The sequence below is a fragment of the Hippocampus comes genome, unplaced genomic scaffold, assembly GCF_001891065.2.
Source record: "Hippocampus comes isolate QL1 unplaced genomic scaffold, H_comes_QL1_v1.1 scaffold14, whole genome shotgun sequence".
NCBI lineage: Eukaryota > Metazoa > Chordata > Actinopteri > Syngnathiformes > Syngnathidae > Hippocampus > Hippocampus comes.
Window position 1 is genome coordinate 2,235,521 of NW_017805839.1, and position 20,941 is coordinate 2,256,461.

A 20,941-nucleotide genomic window follows, 5' to 3' on the forward strand; every position below is an offset into this window, starting at 1 on the left:
TACATTTGTCTTCTCCCCGCGGCTGATGTTGTATAGGCTGAGATGCTGGATGCTGAGGCACTGCTGTGTGTGGTTGAAACTCCACAACCACTGACCCTTGATTGACCCTCGCCGGCATTCCCAACGTTGTCCACACCTGAAGTACCAATGTGCATTGTAAGCACGAAATACAAGCAAAGAGCATGAGAACATAACTTCAGTGGGGCTCCGTTCTGCAAAAACAAAGTTGCACGCAGACTCACCGCCCCTCCAGGACACACCAGCCACAGTATGGGTCATTGGCAGACAGACAGGACTGGCAATCGAGATGATCGGCACATTCTGCCACAGGACGCTTCTCTACCTGAAGGTCAAATGTATCCTTTTAACCAAGTTGTAGTCCATTTACATTCATTCAGGATTTCAAATTTAAAGAGTGGGCTCTCTGAAGAAAATCTCACAGCTTCTCACACAGACACTCTGTCGGGAGTATGCCTTCACAAAAGTGGCCGCTTTCTCTGATCAATACTATTGTTGTGTCTGACCCCACACCTCCCGTTAACTGTTGGGTCCAATACAGAAGGTGAGTGACCTTTGGCCTTGACCAAACAGCTGCTCTCATTTTGCTATTATGCTCCTTGCCCTGTGATCCTTTATGCCAGTTTGTCTGCGGGAGACGCAGCTTGAGGAAGTATCAAAGTGTGGACAATGGTGACAAAGAATCAATTATCTGGAGACAAGTGACGGACCATTTTCAGTCTTTTGCATGGAGACATCTGGCTGTTGGTTGAATGGACAGGCCACCACACTGGAAAGGCTACAGCTGCTAAACTATTTCAAACAAGAGCACACCAAGGGAGCCAAGATTTTGTCGCACCTGCAAAATCAATGCGCAGCCATAGTCTCAGATTTTAATACCTTGAAGGGGATTCAAATTCATCCAGAACTTCCTCTGAATCCAAGAAAACAAAATTAATGCAAACTGGATTTTCAGCCAAATGTGGACCCGATCCAAATCGGGCTATATTTACATTACTTGTCGCAACACAAAAGAATACCAAGTTGGTTATGCTCATGTTGCCAAGTTCAAGATGTGTCATGACAGGGCAGAGAGTTCCACCCTTTAAAATAATGATTAAAGAACAAAAGAGAAGACTACCTTATCATGACAACAAACAAATATATCAGGCTCACGAGTTAAAAACTGTAGACTGTTATCCGCACCTCTCCTTTATGAAGTTAACAGGAAAGACGTGAAAGAAGAATTACTGATTCACCCATGAAAGTGTATCTATCCATCCTCCGATACGACTTACAGAAGCTTTGGTCATGATGTAGATGTGCGCGCCTTTCTGGTCCAGTATGAGGTCGCTGTTAATGGGGGAGTTGGGCTGGATGGTCACATTGGCATACACCTCCACTTGGCCATCTTGGCCCAGATACACCTGAGAAAGACCATTCGAGGATACAGACACTCCATATCATGCACAAAGTAGATGGATAGAACATCAATATTACATTGATGAAGAAGGTATTCTATTGTCGCAGTGCATTGACAAACATTGGGGATGCTTTAATTGGTTCTTCAGCGACACAGTTTTGAAAGTACATGAAAAATGAAATAAAGTTTACAATGGTTGGGAGTGTTAGAGCAAGAGGCAAACAAACTTATACTAAAAATGTTATTTAAATAACCCTTTCATGCACCAATCATAATAACCTGTAACCTGATAACATGATAAGGTGTCCAATGTAGTGACCGCTGTCCCTGAAAGGGTTAAAATATATAACTAAGTTACAAAAACTACATCCGTTGCTCTGACAATTTTGGGAAAGATCAATGGCAAAAAATCTATTTTTAATTTAGGTTAGCTTGCCCTGCGAGTGTGGCAATAGGATGTACAAGTATGTGCCCATTTTGTATAATAATGCATTTAAAACTTGGGACAACGCACCCAGAAAACTGCTCGGGGAGAGGCCAGCACCAATGGTTAGGTTGTGCCTTGATCCACCTTCTCGGTAATGAAGAGTTGAAAGCAGTTTTTTTCATGGGCGATATGGCATGACACCTTCTTGTGACTCACAGCCCTGCTTGGATCATTCAGAAGTTCAAGTACTGCATTGCTGAATTGGCCATATGGAGCACTATTTTTTTTGTTGGTGATACAAAAACGTTTAGCCCTAAACCCAATAAAACGTTTGCAAGATCGCAGCCGAAGTGGCTATGAATGTGATTAGCACACTCAAAAATCCAATATAAGCAGAGGAAGACACCCCTGGTTTCAAATGATTCCCCAGCCTTCAAACTCTCATGTTGCCTCATGTTTATGAGATTAGGAGACTTTTTTTATTTTTTCCTGCCTCTCTCCATCCGGCGGCACGCGATCACTGCGAGCAGAATCCCCATTATGAGGATGCACTCAACACATAATGGCAATGAAAGTTGTTCTGTGGTGCTTGGTGGTTTAGAAGTAATGTACTCGTGCAGATTTTATAAAAATCCATGTCTTTATTCATGAAATACGTCAGTTTTAAGAGTCCTGATCAGATGGATGTCAACAGTGCGCTACAGGTGGTTATACTCAGCCGCTGATTTGGCAGTTACAAAATCAAGTGTGGCTTGCGCGTGGAATAATATTTCTGGTCAGTCGTCTTCCAAAACAAAGAAAAATAAATTTCTGTCTCATAATCTTAGCTCAAAAAATGCATCACTTTCCAAGTGTCCAACAATCACATAATAAAGTGCACGTAATGAAAACCAAATGGCAGGATTACGGAGCTATGCTTCTCTGCGTGTGCCGGAGTTCTGTGAAGGACGGAATGACTGAAATCTTCAAAGTGTTAACAATAGCTGACATTTGTTGCTCATGTTTTAACAGGTGCAAAGTGTGCTCAATTTTCTGAGGAGTGAATCAAGTAACTAGGTACCGCTGCCGTGTGCATTCCAGCACTTATCCAACCTCCAATGCCGGGTTTTCAAATAGCAATTCTAAATATTTAGGGGAAACATTCTTGAAATATTTTTTGACCTTATAAGAAACTGTTTAATGCAGTGGTTCCCAACCCCTGGGCCACGGACCGGTATCCGCTCCATGGGTCATTTGATACCGGGCTGTACAGAAAGAATAAGTACTTACATTACTTCCGTTTCATTGATTTCGGAATCTGAAAGATGTTTTGCGTTGAAAAATTACCGGATTCTCTGTTACATCAGTCTACAGTTTGTCACTCGACCCAGGTCAAGGCGCGCTTCTCGGTTACGTGATAGGTTACCGCTAAAATGAAACCCGGGAGCTAGCCAAATGAGTAAAAAACAAACGTCTTTGGAAAGTGTCTTTGGGAAGGGGAAAAGACCCAGCCAGGAGACAGAAAAGGAGCCTACGACTTTCAAGAAAAAGAAGGCTACATTTAATAGACAGTATCAGGAGTCCTACTTAAAATATGGATTTATCTCAACGGGGGATTCCCACGCACCAAGCTTGCTCTGCATAATATGCGGCAATGGTGAGTTGTATTTTTCCTGCACTTTGTATTTGCGGTGTATCTTATTTTGATGGCACGTTTAAACGTGAGCGACCAGAGAGCGTTGCGGCCAGATAGGACGTTCCTCGTGTCATGATTCGTCTTTATTTTTATGTTTAGAAAATACCACAGTTTTCATGCAGGTCATAACACATTATATCGTCGTATTTATCCGGCCTTGAAGGTTGGTCCCTGAAAATATTGTCTGACATTAAACCGGTCCGTGGGGCAAAAAAGGGTGGGGACCGCTGATTTAATGTACAAAAAAAAAAACAACAACAACTTGCCACAAAAACTGTAGGGAGTTAAGTGCTGAGTGATGAATGTGATGAGCTACCTTGTGAAGTGTCCCTTTGGAGTCTCCCAGGAAAGCAATGCTGTGGTCATACCTCACACTGACAGCCACAGCCGTGAGGTGGGTAGAAAAGGTTTGCCACACAGCCTTGGCTACTACCGGCACTCTGCTCGCCATTGGACTCGGGGTGTGATCGGAGCCGCAGGGATATGCTTGAAGTGTATTCTGCAACATAGACGTGACTATGGTTTATTCCAAGCTGATCTGTCCTTTGCGAGAGAAAAACATTTGACGATAGAGGAATTTAATTCATGTTTAACTGTCACCAAACACCGTAATGTTCGAGAGATCCTGTTTTGGATGTCTTCTAATCTAATCTTTGGTCACTTCATGACTTCCTGTTGGTTCTCCAATGACTTAATGTTTTTCAATCGTTGCGACGGGTGTACAGCATCAATCAAAGCGTGTCAAACCCAATCTAAATTTCTTGTCTGCAAAGTCTCAAAACGCTGCAGATTGAGGAAAAATGTGAGAAATGGCAACGTTTTTCAACCCTGCTTCATGTTTGCGTCTTGAAAACCACATTTTATTGTCATCTATCCTTTTGCCTCTCTAGTTTCATTTTGCATTTCTTCAGTTCTTTTCTGTGGTCATTTTTCTGGCGGCGCTTGTCTTTGTCCTTTCATGTTGTCCATTTTGACCTTGTTCCTCCTTGCTAGTGCTCATTACATCGTTGTACAACGCTGATTCCAAGTTGCCTTGGTTTACTGAACTCCAACTGCCAAGATGTCAGCATCTGTGGACAGCAGCGGGGCTGAACGAGAGGGTTGCAGCTGGCCAAAGCTACTTCTGGGGCATCTGGGCTTCACTCCCGTGGCCTAATTACAAGACTTGTCTAAAAATCACTTCACTGCATAGCATAATGCAGTTTAATCCCACTAAAGCTGCCACACTTTGTTGCTTGACTGGACTTTTACTATGTTTACGCTTTCTCTGGCCACTGACACCAAGTGAGGTGAGTAAATAGCAGGAAATGATCTATGGTAATGGCCCACATAAAGTTATTAGCCAGTGTACAAGCTGTTACAAGGACATAAAAAAAGGTTTAGAGTGCAATTTTCCAGGGGAGTAGGATAACAGACAAGATAAAAGAAACATGCCAGTTTTACAAAATATCTATATCCTGTGTGCATACCCTGAGTAAGTTGGCGCAACTCGACTTGACCTCATACTCGATGTAGGCCACCTCTCTTCCATCCTCCAACATCCCATCTTGGGTGTAACACAGGTCTCTTATGGAGTCAATGCGTCTGTCAAGCGCATCCAGATGGAAGATGCACAGAGCTGAGCCATCCAAGGGATTTTGGTTCGTGGCGCTGACACGGGTGGAGAAAACTCCCAATAAGTCCTCGCCCTCCCTGTCTTGACCTTGACCCACCTGTTAGAGATAAGGCGAAGTGGGACAAAATCGAAGAAATTCAGTGACGTGCCACAGCAGTGGTATAATCTTGAGCTGAAGACAGAAGCAACAAAACGTTTGAAGGAGAGATACTACATTTACCTGCGCTGCTTGGAGAAGGTTGTAAACTCTGGAAGGGGAGGAGGGCGATCGACAAACGAGAGGAACTTCCACATAGGAATAGTAAGAGGTGTCATCAAGGCAAACCCTGGCCGCATAGGTCTGATATTCCCTTGATGACGACTTTATGTCTCGGCGGTAAAACAAAAAGTACACGTATGTTCGCCGTGTGAATGTGGTCACAAAATGGTGGTCATATTCCGACATACGACCAGCGACGGCGAGCTTAGCCGTCTCCTCATAGGAAAAAATCGGCTCTGATGAAAGGTGTCGGGTGGAAATTGGTGGCTGGCTGGCGGTGTAGCCCCTACCCACATACATCACAGACCTTTCCCCACCCCGAAGCCCCACCACAAGCCCCACGGTTGAAACCAACGGATCATTGGCTGCCACGTACTGAGTGTCCATTGGCCTCTCAGTGGAGAAAAGAACCTCACTGATTGACGTCAGGCTCCGTTTTTGGCAGGTGCCTTGGTATACACTGCCGCAGGTAATCAATTCCGATCCTTTCGGATCCACCAGCAGTAATTTGTTGTGGTTACTGGTTCTCCTGGCCTGGGGACAGTTGGACTCTGTCACAGGAGGGATGCAGTCTTTGCTGTCACTCACAGGTCCAGTTTGCTCCTCTTGTTCCAACCGAAGTCCATCTAATCCATCCAGCTGAAACAGGTGGTCCCTGGCCCCCACATAGACTTTCCCTATGGATGGGTCGGGATGGAGCACCAGGTGCTGGAATTCGGTGTCATCACGGGAAAAACTTGGGTAAGAGTGACCATGGACCAAGGCAACGATGATGACGATGATGAAAAACAAGAGTAGGGAGGAGTTCTGAGCCTTCCCATGTAGCATGGCAGATATTCTGAAGAGGGGAAAAGCAGCAGGGTTACACACTGTTTAAATTGAAGACTTCTGATCTGTCGGGAGCTGTTAGGTGCCTACTGTTGAGTCTAGGCAGAAAATTGTAGCATTCAATAAAGTTATACTATTGAGCATTGTATGCGTGCTCAAACCTGAGTGATAGGAACACATAATCAGTTCAGTAAGTATGCAGAAGTTCATTAAAACCGCAGCGCAGAACGGCGCTAAACAAATCTTGCGGTTGCCAGTTCAACTGGAGTCTTATGTTGCAATTAGATAAACAGTCTTGATTGAGAAATGTTTTACCATCTATGTTCTTTGTTGAGACGAAGACTCCCACCGCCTAATCATACCCCATTTCTTCTCCGCCTGTCAGGATGAAAAATAAAAGGAAAAAAAAAGTGACCATTGGGTTCAGACATTAAAATGAGACATAAGCATTCCTAAAGAGATCGGGGCAAATTGCATGATTAGCATATAATTAAAATATTCATCGACTTGTCACCTCTTTAAGATTACTCACACAGGTTTGACAATCGGCAGTGTTCTTTACATCTTGGTCATTCAAAACAACTCTCATTTCCCATCTCATGAGCCATCACTTAACACCTCTGAGATGGTACTTTGCGCATACTGAGAGCATTGTGCTGAAATCTCTTTAATTATTGAGCAGGTTCCTCAGACCTTTCACTGACCTCACAGAGAAAAAAGGTCAGAGGAATGAGTGAGTAACTCTCAAGCACCACAGAGTTATACCCAATCTGTGAGACCGCTTAGAGACAGATATTACAAGGAGCTTAATTTACATTGATATGCTTTGCTAATGAGTGTTATTTCTAGCTTGATACTCAACAATGTGCCACACAATTGTCAGGCAGTACAGTAGCCAAATGGTTAGCATGTCCACCTCACAGTTCTGTGGTCCAGGATTTGAATCCGGGATCCGGCCTTCCTGTGTGGACATTCCCTGTTCTCCCTGTGCTTGCGTGGGTTTTCTCTGGGTACTGCGGTTTTCTCCCACATTCCAAAAATGTGCATGGTACGTTTTTGTGTCAATTTTGACGCAGGTCAAGGCGAGATTCTTGGTCATTTGATAGGTTAGCGCTAAAATGAAACCCAGGAGCTAGCAAAATGAGTAAAAAAAAAACCCAAATCAAACGTCTTTGGGAAAGGGGAAAAGGCTCAGCCAGGAGACAGCAGAGGGGCTGTCTCCTGGCTGAGCCTTTCAAGAGCCTTTCAAGAAAAAGAAGGCTACATTTAATCGACAGTATGAGGAGTCCTACTTAAAATACGGATTTATCTCAACGGGAGATTCCCACGCACCTAGCCCACTCTGCATAATCTGCGGCAATGGTGAGTCGTATTTTTCATGCACTTTGTATTTGCGATGTATCTTATTTTGAAGGCACGTTTAAACGTGACCATAGCGACCAGAGAGCGTTGCGGCCAGATAGGACGATCCTCGTGTCATGATTCGTGTTTATTTTTATATTTAGAAAATATCACAGTTTTCATGCAGGTCATATCATATTATATTGTTGTATTTTGAGAACCGCTGATCTACAGTATTTCACCTAACTCTTCTCTACTCACTGGGGCAACAATAAGGACAAAGCAGGGGAGGGTCTAAACGGAAGCAGATGAAAGAGTGTCTAGATGACCGGAGGCCATCCAGGAGCAGCTGCAAATGTTGGGCTGCATGTCTGGTTAGGGGGGTGTGAAAGTGTCTAAGGATCTTCACTTATTCATGAGCTGGATAAGTATAATCCTCCAGGCCTTCTGCCATTGTGTTGGTTCAATTTACAGTATGGACAGAAATTAGTGTATGACAAAATCTTCAACAGACCTTAAGCACTTTTGGGTCTATGAAAACGGGAAAAAGCAGTTTTCTCACTTCAAAGCTTCCAGTCAATATTATTTAGAAAACGGTGTAGTTAAATAATCAGCGTCAGAGAGTTTTTCTGGGAAAGATTTGCAAATGCTGGCATCCTCACCTGCTCTTTGACCAGCAAACACACAGCGGTCAGCTTATTTATAGCTCGCAAAGGACCCCATCACCCTGGGAACTTCCTTTTGCCGACCAGCGCTGAGGGTTCCCTGTGAGCTACCATGTGACCAGTCTGTGGTGTGCAACATGGAGGGAAAGCCTAATACAGCTGTGGGCTATGAGAAAGGATGGAGCAGAAGTTAAGTTTGGGATGTTGCTCTTGGGGGGTTTTTGTTGTTGTTGTTGTTGTGTTTTTTTTGTTTTTTTTGGTCCAAGTCCTTCCCGAATGGATCTTTGCCCCAACAAGAGGTATGGAAGTAAGCAAGTTCTCATTACAACTGACCTCAAAGTTGATGTCACACAACTGAAGTCGAACAACAGGAAGCTCCCCTGAGAGAGTGGGAAGTTTCTGTCGAGCAATAATTCCGCATGTTTATCGACAGTTTCATGATGGGAACATTAATAATCTCAATGGTGTTCAGTCAGTGTCGAGAGATTAATTAATTTAGTTTGGTTCATGTACTAACTCAGCTACTGCATGCGTGTATCTTCCAGCAAATGTTTCTAAGGACTTCTAGAATAACGTGTTCATCTTTGACCTCTTCACCAACCCATTCTTATGTCTATTCTATCTGTTCGCATTCATAAATCAGTGAGAGACTCTACTGTGCAAGTTCATCACTAAAGCCCCTAATGAGCCGTGACAGCCCACTGAATGCCTACGACCCCATAAAATATGCGGGGGTCAGCGATGGCGGTGCAGCGGGAGATTTTGGGACTCGAGCCATGGAGCTTGGCCTTGTTTTGTTGTTTTCTGGTGGCTGGGCTTGGATTTGGGCCCCGGACGGTGCACATTTACAGTAGCATGTGTGCATCCAATTCACAGGGTACATTAAAGTTTCATGTCTGGTTGAGATCACCAAAAACAAGCACTTAGTGAGAAGATACAGAACAGAGCCAGTGTAGGGCTGTGCTAAACAACTAGAATTAACTTAAAAGATAAAAGCAGAATGAGGTTTTCCATGTTTCTTTGCGATCTGTTGGACATTTGTAAACACACCGGTTCGGCCAGAGCCTGTCAAATTAAAATATAGCTCGGCGTTACAATGCGATCATGTGAAAACTGGGAAGGCTTCGGCAGCCTTGGTCCATGAGCAGAAGTAGCAGCCCTCGGTCCCTTTCGCTACTTTGCAATCGCACAGCTCATGTGGTCCGATTCAGTAACCCAACACATACTCAAACAATGACTTATTGCGTGCTGGAAAACTGGTCAATGCTTCTATGGGTCACTAAATGTGTGTTTATTCTCATGGTATGATGGCTCTGCCGATGCAGGCATGTTCTTTTTTGTTTTGTTTTTAAGACAACCGAAAGAAAAACCTTGTGCGTACGACTCTCCCTACAGTATATTATCCATTCATTTTTTACGAAAAGTAAAATGAATAAAAACTCCCGATCACGTTTTAAAAACTAATTTTAAAAATTAATGAAAAAAAAAGTCAAAATCAAAATAAGAACCACCTTAAAAATTGTAAACTATTCAATTCCTGTTGCCGCAACATATTACTGTTCCGTGAGAGACTATCTAGCATGCAGTGGGATCGTATCTCTGTTAACACGATTGGTCCGAAGAAAAAATATTCACTTCAAAGAATGTGTGCTTGGTCATTTATTTCTGCCAGGAATGGGAAGTGACAAGGAGAACAATGAAATGCGCTTGCATGAGATAGCAGAGGGTACTATCATTACTCGGTGTATCTGCTTCTTTTTTCTTTGTTCAACAGTGGATGAAATAGACAAGCTTCTTGATTATCCCGCAAGTGATGCCAAAGTGCCCTTGAGCAAGATTCTGAAACCACAGTTGTTCCTGATGCTGTGTCAAAAGTATGCGAATGAGAGGATGTTGCAAAAGGAATTTTAAGGACTTTGAAGTTAAAATTTAATTTTGACAGTCGACATCAGTTTGAAAAACAGATTAACAACACAGCAGAAACAATAACTGTCACAGTGCGACCAGTGACGTGGTTGCTCAGTCAGGATTGGTGTGAGCACTCTAAGAACGCCTCTGGGAAAAAAAAACAGCACATGACCAGTTTTCAGTTTCATCCGCAAGCAACCAACATGGTGCTTCAACAATTTAAAACGCCAATAAACTAGCAATTAAATAACACTTTAGACAACAACGTTGCAGCTGCGTTGCGTTTTGACAATGCAGTATTTCCGCTGACAGTTTAAGAAGGTAAGAGTATCTCGCCATGGTGTCCGTGCGTTTGTATGTCGGCAGTGAGATAAGTGAAAGCGCAAACAACATGAAAGGCAGATGTTGCCTTGCTTGGCCCCTCTCCATTTCCGTCACCTTCTTTACTGTCAACGGTTATCTCTCTGTCCTCACATGACGATAGAGAAGGGTCTCTCTCTCTCTCTCTCTCTCTCTCTCTCTCTCTCTCTCTCTCTCTCTCTCTCTCTCTCTCTCTCTTTCTCCCCCCTCCCTCTGTCTCTCCCTCTCTCTCGGCCCTTCTGCCCCTCCGCTGCGCTGAAGGGGCTCTGTGTGCTGCCACTGGAGGGAATAGTGTCCCTTTCACTCCTCTCTGGCTGAGAATTTGGCCCGAACGGACACAGGATAAAAGTCACTTCCTTTGGAAAGCGAGCTGACACACTAAACCACATAAGTGCTCAGGCACAAACACACTTTTTTTTTTTTTTTTTTATGTGCACACAATCACACTGAGACCAATTTATAGCAGGATCCATTCACCCCCGGACGCTCTGCCAGGCAAAGCAGGTGTTAAGCCTAGCTGCTTGGTCCCCAATGGAATAAGATCTGCATTGGACACGGAGGATAATTTGGTTAAACACATGAACCAAATGGGTTTAAAAAAAAAAAAGGTCAGCAAAAATCATTCGGATTAAATACAAATGTTCCAGTGTCTATTATGTCCTTGAAGAGGGTCGTCATGCATTGACAAGTTGTCATCAACAGGACAGGTTGCAACCATGTCATGCAGAAAAATGATCGACGACCTGTGGGAGGCCGCGGGGCTTCCACGACCGGCCCCGGAAATATACCGGCCGTTCGGGAAAATGAACATGTTTCCCTGAAATTCCCGATGGCCACCGTCTCTTTCTATTAGTTCTATTAACCGCTGTTATGACTATATTCCTTTTCCCTTCGTAAAGAGCAGATGGACCACTCTAGCAAAATGTTGATCATAGGTGAGGCTCACAGAAACCACTTAACTGAGAAATTATGAAGACACTATGACATTATGAGGCAAGGGACTGAATAACTACACGTTGCCTTTGAAAGCCATTTTCACTCTTTTGGTTTCCACAAACTGTCAGGTGATCGTACTCCAACCTGAAAGACAGATGGGATGAATTTTGTAAGAGCGCCAAGGGGGCGTGTGATTGATTGAACAGCTGACCCAAGTGAACTATTTTATAGGACAAGTGGACAGCTTTGAGAGCCAAATGGACTGGTTTAGATCATGTCTAATAGACGGTGGTGTTTTGAAGGCTTTGCTGCTACTAATACGGTGTTACGCCTCGAGCCATGTTGTCGATTCTATTCGCAGCAGTTACTGCTGCTTTGTAAATCAAACTATTGGCATGATCTCTGCTGTTTGGGAGGGGGCGGTTACGGGGGAGGGTGTGTTTCAGTGCCTTTCTTAAAGCTAAGACGACTGCTGAATACACTTTAACAAGTGAGTGCCCCTTTGTGTGGTACCAGAAATAAAAAATTTGATGTAGCAGAAGCACGGAAAGCCTTTGTATTGCATTGTTCCAAAGAAAGAAAGCGAAAAAAAAAACTTCTGCAGCTAGTCCGCGTGCTCAATACAGCCTTGGCCATATGCTCAGATCAAGTGTGACGTCAGAGGACACGCTGGAAGGGTCATTGTGTCGCAGAATGCTAAGGAGGCGTGCTAGCCTACTCATTTGTTTGTGCATGGTCCGCATACATTACCACCTACTGCTTATACAGCTACCATCACTCCGTGTCACTCGCTCCGTCAGTCACGCATACGCACACGCACACACACACACACACACACACACACGCACACACACACACACACACACACACACACACACACACACAACCACACATGCGCGCGCCCACCGCTCCTTTCACTCCACTCAATCGTCTGAGGGAGCCCTTTGTCACCCTCCGTTGTCGTGACAACCAGACTGGGTTGAGCAAATGCAGAGTGGACGTTTCGCTCTCCTGGTCTGTGGGCATTTTAATCAGCTTGTAACACTGTCCGCAGTCAACCAATACACGTGTCCCTCAAGGCAAGGATGCTACTTAAGTTGTTTTTTTCGGTCACTTGGGCTCTGGGAAACATCGAGCCTAGTTTTCTGCGGCGTTATTGAATTTCAGATGCTACAATGGGGGGGACAACAGCAACAACCACCACAAGACGGGTGACAGAACCGGAGCATTATTGCTAATATGCCGAGGTCTGCTTTCTGCCGAGCCTCAAATCAATTCTGCAGTTATGAAAAGCAGCCTCGGGAGCTCTTGAAGGAGCCCAACGAATCTGCATCTATTCCCACAGGAACGCAATGGAGGAGAATTTGAGCCCATCGTTTTTGTTTTATTCATGAACAGGTTTGAGAGCACATGACCCCTTGCAAACCTTTAACTTATAACAAGTTAAGTGGAACCAGTCCTTCATCCTCCACTATTTCAGCCCTCTCACTAAATCCTTCACCCTTCTTTGTCCCTCTGTCCAACGTGGCTGCTATCCTAAGCGTCTATCTGGACACCAAGCATTTTCTAAATGTTTAACCATGGCATGGGTTCTCTGTTGCCTCGAGTGATGAACATTGGTCAGTACAAAACAACCACACGAAAACAGAAAAAAAAAGGACAAAAAAGATACAACCCTATTCAGATTCTTAAGACAATTGACTTCGGGGTTACCAAAACACTTTTTTAAAATTAAATGCAACAGTATTTGCACTTTTTTTTTTCACTTCTGATTTCAAAACTAGTTATCCATCCATTTGTTTTGTAAATGTAATATGATGTAATTATATGGTTTCGTAGCCATAACTTGCCCTGGGGGGACTTACAGTTGAACTCGTTTATGTAGTTTACGTGATTTAAAAAAAAAGTGTGATTAACGATAACCTCCTTGGACATCATTTTGCTGAAAACCAACAAGATGAATTATAGACGAGTTATTTTTTGTTTGAAGACAATGTTGGTACAATAAGACGAAATCAATTTGGCTTGATGTGTGATTTACGATAACCTCCTTGGACATCACTTCATTTTGCTGAAAACCAACACGCTGAATTATAGACGAGTTATTTTTTGTTTGAAGATAATGTTGGTACAATAAGACGAAATCAATTTGGCTTGATGGCACAGGATATAAAACAACATACAGACAACTCATTAAACTATTATGCGCTGTCGGAGGCATTTTACTTCACTCTGATTTGCTTTATTTATTTATAAATCGAGGCGTGCCAATCTGGGTTTGGAGCCAATCTGAGAGCGCCAGGTTGAACTTTTAACCCCACTGGCAGTCTGATGAAGGGCCAGTTTGTTCTACCACCAGACTGTCTACTCTTTCAGTCTGGGCAGGAATAAAATAATAATGTGGGAATTGTTTGTGTGCCATTCCTGAAGCAGTTGCGTTAGATCATGCAAGGATGGTCACCGGTAAATTGCTTAGTTGCTTGTCCCCAACGTCTTTTCTGTTTTGCAAATTGGACTATTAGGCAGAAGTCAAATGTTTTTGCCTCGGGAATGAACAACAGTTTACCGGCATACACAGTGTGTGTCATCTCAGACATTGTTTCATCTGAGGCCAGGGCACCCATGCAGACATAATCCTGCTGGATCCCTCGAAAAGCTCCGATGACGGTGTTCCTAAGTCACCTCTCAGCGTTGCTGGTACATTACAGCCATCAAAGGCTTATTGGGAAGCTACTGGTGCATACATCCTGGTTGCAGTGTGGTCGCATTTTGAGGGAAGAACAATTGGTTTATGATCTGAAAACAACGGAGCAATTATTGACAGAATATTTGTGCCAAAAGGTTTCACTCGTACATGATGAAAATTGTAAATTTGGGGGGAGTTGAGAAACACTGCATGACGTGGGGCACTCAGTGAAGAGCGGACCTCTTCCGAGGCAGAATGCCCGTGTCCTTTAGGTAAATATTCTCCAGCTCCCATGGTTGACAGTATTTTTTTTTCATACTTTGTGGACAAGCATCATGAAATTCTAGTGTGTAATTTTGAAATTATGCTAGGAATGAACCTACACAAGCAACTACGTAAACCAGGAGTGTCAAACCCATTTTTGTCACGGCCACATTTTAGTTAGCGTTTACATTGGTGCGCTGTTATGACTAAAACCATACAAAGAAGTCTAGAATCACGGTTTATTCAACTATTGTTTAAGTTACTGTAATGAGAGATTTGGCAATAAGAAAATGCTTACAATATCTCACTTATTTATTAGATAAGAGAAGTTGAGATTTTGGTACAGATTTTAGCAATCATCGTAGAACTTGACAGGTCTGATTTGCTTTCGCGGGCCACAGAAAATGATGCGGCGGGCCGGATCTGGCCCTCGGGCCTTGAGTTTGACACCCGCGACGTAAACTATTCAATCACAATGAGAGAGCTTCAGGCCGGCCGGCGTTACCAAAAGGTCGTGAAGAAGAGCTTGAAAGCCATCGAAAATATAAGGCTTTAAAAATTCAAAGATGACAGAGAAAGACAGGATGTAAGGTGAATGAAAATAGGATGAGTGAATAATAATGTTCTGGTTCGCCACCATCACAAAACATCCCAATGGATGTGATGTCGGGGCTAAATGATGAAAGCCACTTTGCATGTTCTGATAAATGAGTTTCGCTATTGAACAAACGAGTGGCATTTTGGGGTGGATGCGGGTGGGTGTGACACTCCGGCTTTCTGTCAGCAAGCTGAGTGACAGACAGCTTCATTAGTAAGTAAAAGAACGCCCCCAGGGACACGCCTTCAAAACTCAGCTTCCACCCTCCTCGGCTTCCTTGGTCTGGAAGAGGGAGGACAATCTAAGCAGGTTGTTTTTGAGTGGGAGGTCTTCAACTGTCAAACGCTTAATAGACTGCGCTCTCTCCATCTTGTTCAATCTGCAACACACACACACATACACACACACACACGCACATGCACGCTCAATGTAGTAACACTCCCACTATCTGAATCGTTGGCAAAAAAAAAACTAATAATAAATAATAATAATAATAATGAATTAAAGAGGATTGATGAGAGGAGCTTGGTGGTGTCAAAGCTCAGAGGTGTGTGATTGTCATCCGGAGACCAAGGAGATGTTGTCAAAGGGTTAAAAGCGCCTGATAAAACCTGCACGAAAGCAGGCAGAGGATTCTGGATGTCATTAATCACAAAGACAACACCCTTTTCATTTACCAGTCATCTCTTTAAAATGAATCCCCGGCCGGCAGTGTCGCTGCGGCTGTAGTTGGCCTCTCCTGACTTAACCCTTTCATGCACCCTGTAACCTGATAACATGATATGCTGTCCACTGTCGTAACCGCTGCCCCCGAAAGGGCTATAAGTACGTCCAACACTCTTAGCTGATGTCATAGATTGATCATGAACGTGAAAGCATCAAAAACAGCCGTATGATCAGACGGCCGCACTGCCAGACGACGTTTCCAACAGGCTGTAGCCCAACAAATCAGTCAGGCCTGACAAATTCCAACCAAACTGCATCCACCGAGCATCAAGACGTCTTTGTTCGAGAAGGGCATGGGCATGGACCCAACACTAATATGGCTAATGGCTTAGGGAACCCCGCTGCTTTTTTAAATGAGGCCTCCGCTCCTCTCGTCCAGTGGGGGGAAGAGCAGGTGAGCAGAGATAAGAAAGAGCCAAAGTGAGAGAGGGAGATTTGGGAGAGCAATATGGTTTAACTCTGATCTTGAAAAGCGAGGAGGGGCTGGGATGCAGAAGGTGTGTGTGTGTGTGTGTGTGTGTGTGTGTGTGTGTGTGTGTGTGTGTGTGAGTGAGAGAGACACTTCATGTGGAGCAGTCTACATAAGGACTGGCAAGCAAATTAGAAGGTCCCATGAGGCATTCGGACACCTGGGATCATCAATGATTGATCATACCTGGGGGATTTAACTAAAACAGGGTAAGAAACAGGGAAGAAAAACATTGAAGAAAAATAAAAAAATATTTTGGAAAGTGCAAATGTTCAGCTCAATGGAGGGGGGGAATTACCGTGATTTTTTTTTTTTTAATAAAGTAAGCCTACTTTAGTTTACACTGTGACATTTCATATAGAACTGCATAAGTAAAACAAAATATTTGGTATACTTTCACTTTGTTTTGTGATAAAAGGAGCAAAAAATATATATATTTTTTTTTAATTTTAAAAAGCCTTGTGGAGTGGTGACTCACTCGCTACACATTCCATACCAATTTAACCCTTTCAGGGACGGCGGTTACTACAATGGACAGCTTCGCAGGTTATCAGGTTACAGGTTATCATTATTTGTGCATGAAAGGGTTAAAGTGTCATTTATAAAATATTAAGTGACATTAATTAATCATTTTATTGTTACAACAAAATTAATGGAAACTGTAAATCTGAGGCTAGGCAAGTATGACCATTTTTTAAAACATTTTAATAATACAAAACTGTTTATGGATCATCAAATACAAACACTTCAGCAGAAGATGAAGAGCATGTCCATGTAATTATGTCAGGCGACTTGAGAAAGCAGTCGGACTGGCTCCGACCGTCGCCTGGCATGAAGGTTGAATATTTGAATCAAGGCTTGGATGCACGCTCAATGTCAGAACCGATGCTCACAGATGCATTATTAATGAGAAGAGTCTGAGTGATGTTTCGGATTAATTATGTTATCTTTGAAACCAGGCCTTTCCCTTTTTGCGTTCAATGCAACAAAATCAATATTGGTCTTTTCATTTAACTTCAGCAAAGATGTTAATAGCATTCATGTCGAGTGAAATCATTTCGTCGAGAGAACTGCGTTTTACACCGTTCAAAGTATTCTCACAGGAACCCTGTATAAAATTGTCACTGTCCAATGACAACGGTGTGACATTCACACTTTGGGGGGTGTGGGGGACTCTGCTATGGAAAAGGCATTTGGTATATTAAATCTGAATAAGCGCGACACGCTTTTGCGTTCACCATTTTGATCTTCATCCGTGTTCAAAACAAATGTGCATACAAATAAGTATATCGTGTGCAGTAAGCCAGCAAACCTTTTCATTGACTTTTAACCATACACGCAGGAGAATATAGGGAATCGCATTTTGAGGAGTCCAAATAAGATGGCGAGACAGCCAGGATATTTATTTACAATTGAATTTGAATCACAATTTCTCAGCAACACCAGTGTCGTCCTTGGGAGTGATGCACACCAAAATAATGGCGAGTTGACCAATAGTAGTTGAAGAAGGCAGTTGATGTCAATAAAAGCCTTTCTTTTAAACAAGACAAATGTAAAGTAAGGAACATAAATAAACATATGCAGTGTTTTTTGCATCACTTGATGGAAAACATTGAAAAAAATGCATCCAATGAAAGTGTATTGTAGCCAACTTTTGGACTTTGATTTCATTTCATCTGTTTCGAAGAAAGAAAAAGACATGCTCCTAATCACAACGTAACAACTCATTCGAACGGTTGTCGGGATTGTTTTGTTGTTGCTTTGCATTCCCGACAAAGGCTCACGACAAGAGATCGCCGTGTGAATGTGGCAGATTTTCTATACTCCTCATTCATCACTCTGACACATACATGTGCCGAAAAAATGTTCATTGTCGTCTGCTGTGGCTTGTTGTAGGTTTCAATTAGTGGGCTCAACATCTGACACTGGGCCATAGTAGTTTCTATTGATTGGCTGACGCCACACAAATGTAAGTGTCAAGGGCAACTGGGGTCAAACTGAGCACCCGGGAGGGGGGGAAAAAATGAAAAAAACGCAACAAATGGCAGCTGGGTGGGTCAGAAGGAGGAACGAGAGGTCTACAAATGTGGCCTGTCAAGGTTTGGCTCATGAGGATGAGGGGGAGAGGAAATTTCATTTCGCCCGAGAACAAAAGCAAGATGGATAAGGCGATACGTGATGAATTATTGTTGCAGTCCCTTGGCTATCGTGAACGAGCAAAGAGTTTGATTTCAAATGTTAAGTGGGTACTACCCTGACTTAGTACTTTTTGGCATAGGTTTGGGTATCATTTGAATTTCAGTGATTCCGGTTACTCATTTCAATTCGGCATCCAGAGGGCAGTTTTTTGTTTTTTTGCAGTCCGCAGCATAGACTCAAATGAGCAATTGGCACTGCCCGTGTTGTTTGCATGGTCCTACAGGACGGTACTTACCTTCTAAACTGGCTGGCAAGGCATAAGGAGAAAAGTGGTTTGTTCTCCACTGTCACTACATTTTCAACCAATCACACATCATTCGGTCGGGCCACTGGCAATTAGCAAAATCCTGAAAAAAATCATTCACTTTTTGCTTTGTTACCGAGCGGTCTTCTAGTGGATCAGCAACTGAATCAAGACTGTTTGTCCAGCTGCAAAATTACCCTCTAGCAAGTGTAAACATACACACACACACTATAAAAGCAACTTCTGCTCTATTTTTCAAGCTTCTGTCATCCACCTTCATGTGAAAGCATGATATTAGAATAATAAGCATGGCGTTCATTCGGGTGGAAGGCGCAGGACCCCACCAGGAGATAGAAACACAGTGAGCCGTTAACATCTGTTTAGAGCCGAGAAGATCATGAAGTCGACTGGAACATTTAGGTGTCATTTGCAATGAGCGTCCGATTCGTTGGAGTCAGTTTTAGCTGTCCAAACAATTCATGACACTTCCTATGCTAGTTCCAGTGGAAATGAAAAAGGATGAAACAACTTTAAAACCCCCGTGCAATGCAGGTACACTTCATGTACACCTGACATGCGTTGTGTTGTAAAAACGAATGCATGCCACAGGTTTAAAACCCATGCATGGCATGCATTTGTTTTTGCAACACAACGCATGTCAGGTGTACATGAAGTGTACCTGCATTGCAAAGGGGTTAAAGAAGAATGAAGAGGGTAATACAATAATAAAAGCTGTGTTGCACTTGCACCTCACAGCTTCCCTTGTTTTCGAAATCAACGGTCACAGAAGTGTAAAGGGTATTCATTATTTAAGGTCCATAATATCATCAAAAGATTCAGAGAATCTGGAGAAATGTCTGCACGTAAACGACAAGGCAACAAAAATAAAAAATCTGAAAGCCAGTGACCTTTGATCCCTCAGGCAGCAAGAACTTCATGAAAATCAGGCATTGTTGTGTAAAGCAGTGGTTCTCAACTTGTGATTTTTTTTCCTGAGCTACACTTGCCATAGGCTAAAGTCGTTGACCAAATGGTTGTAACTGTTGTTGACTGTGGAAAAGTATCCTGGTCTCCCTTATAGTTACTCTCTCTCCATCTAATAAAACAAGACAGGCACTTACAAACTGAATATACGTAGTTAGATCCCACGGACCTGAAAAATTTGTAATTTAAAGCCACTTTTCAGGTTCAATACCAGTCTGCCAGATATGTTTCAAACTAAATGGGATAAGTATTTCCTGTTGAACCGCAGTTCATGGGGAAGTGGAATGCAACACTAATAATGCAGGAACGACATCAGGATGATATTAACCACAATTTCCAATAAGGAAAGTGGAGACTAGGCTGACTCGGGACAAAAGGTACAATCATCTTGGACAGATCATTATTCATTTGCAGGATTGACATACAGTGTAAACACAGAGAACCATGCATAATATTCCAGGGCTGAAATTGGTCCTCGAGTAATGCGAGTAGCTCGTTAAAAAAAAAAAAAAAAATGCTCCAGGGATTTTTTTGCCTCGAGTACCCCCATATTTACATATACCCTGTCAGGAAGAAGTCAAGATAACTGCAGCAACAATTGTTGATGCTGTACATGACAGTCAGACTCCGACAACACAGTAAGAAGGCAAACTTCAAAACAAACCTGAATTACTAAATTTTTAAAAATGGATATCGATGCCTTGTTACGCTTTTATTTTGAAGTTGTTCCCGGCAGCGTGTCTCTCGGCCTCACGGTTGACTTGACTCATTATACGCACTGTGTTTGGGATGTCATTTATTGGCGTCACTGTTGCTTTCGACGACAACAATAAGACATTGTCCTGATATAACCAACTGGCAATTAATGGCACTAAAAAAATTTAACTGTTGTGCGGCGCGAGCAGCGCTGGAAGCACTATCAGCGTTTGCCGCGCAAGCAGTTCTATCCGCATCAGTTGCATGGGGGCGGCTCTTATTCTGCTGGCACTTGCGTTTCTCCCTCATGTACTTTAATTTAAATGAGTGTTGCATTGAATTTTTGTGTTTGAAAACAAACAACCTAAAAAGCGTCTTTTTTTTTTCTTTCAATTAAGGCAGTGGCTGAGATACCACAAAACCCGTGAAAAACCCGTGTGTGTTGATTTCATACTGGGTGGCGGGCAGCCTGGAGGTTTTATAGTTTAATTGTCAACGTTATGACTTTCTGGACTGCTTTTTTTTTGTTCATCAGTGGGAGATTTAGGAGGGTTCTGGGTGGTGGGCAGCCTGCAGGTTTTATAGTATAATCGTCAACGTTATGACTTTCTGGACTGCTTTTTTTGTTCATCAGTGGGAGA

At 43.0% G+C, this 20,941-nt stretch overlaps 1 protein-coding gene across 4 annotated transcripts in view; it reads right to left on the reverse strand.

Moving 5' to 3' along the window:
• The window catches only part of LOC109526635 (plexin-B1-like), a 69,336-nt gene that overhangs the window by 40,329 nt on the left and 8,066 nt on the right, over positions 1 to 20,941 (reverse strand). For all 4 annotated transcript variants that reach the window (XR_002170386.1, XM_019888038.1, XM_019888039.1 and 1 more), the window contains exons 2-8: positions 6,540 to 6,602; positions 5,358 to 6,234; positions 4,992 to 5,234; positions 3,839 to 4,021; positions 1,296 to 1,424; positions 243 to 343; positions 4 to 136 (exon numbers count right to left, since the gene is read on the reverse strand). Coding sequence is in view for 3 of the 4 variants with exons in the window: in XM_019888038.1 (XP_019743597.1) it covers positions 4 to 136; positions 243 to 343; positions 1,296 to 1,424; positions 3,839 to 4,021; positions 4,992 to 5,234; positions 5,358 to 6,224 (1,656 nt within the window). In the remaining variant the exon portion in view is untranslated. The remainder of the gene's footprint in view (positions 1 to 3; positions 137 to 242; positions 344 to 1,295; positions 1,425 to 3,838; positions 4,022 to 4,991; positions 5,235 to 5,357; positions 6,235 to 6,539; positions 6,603 to 20,941) is intronic.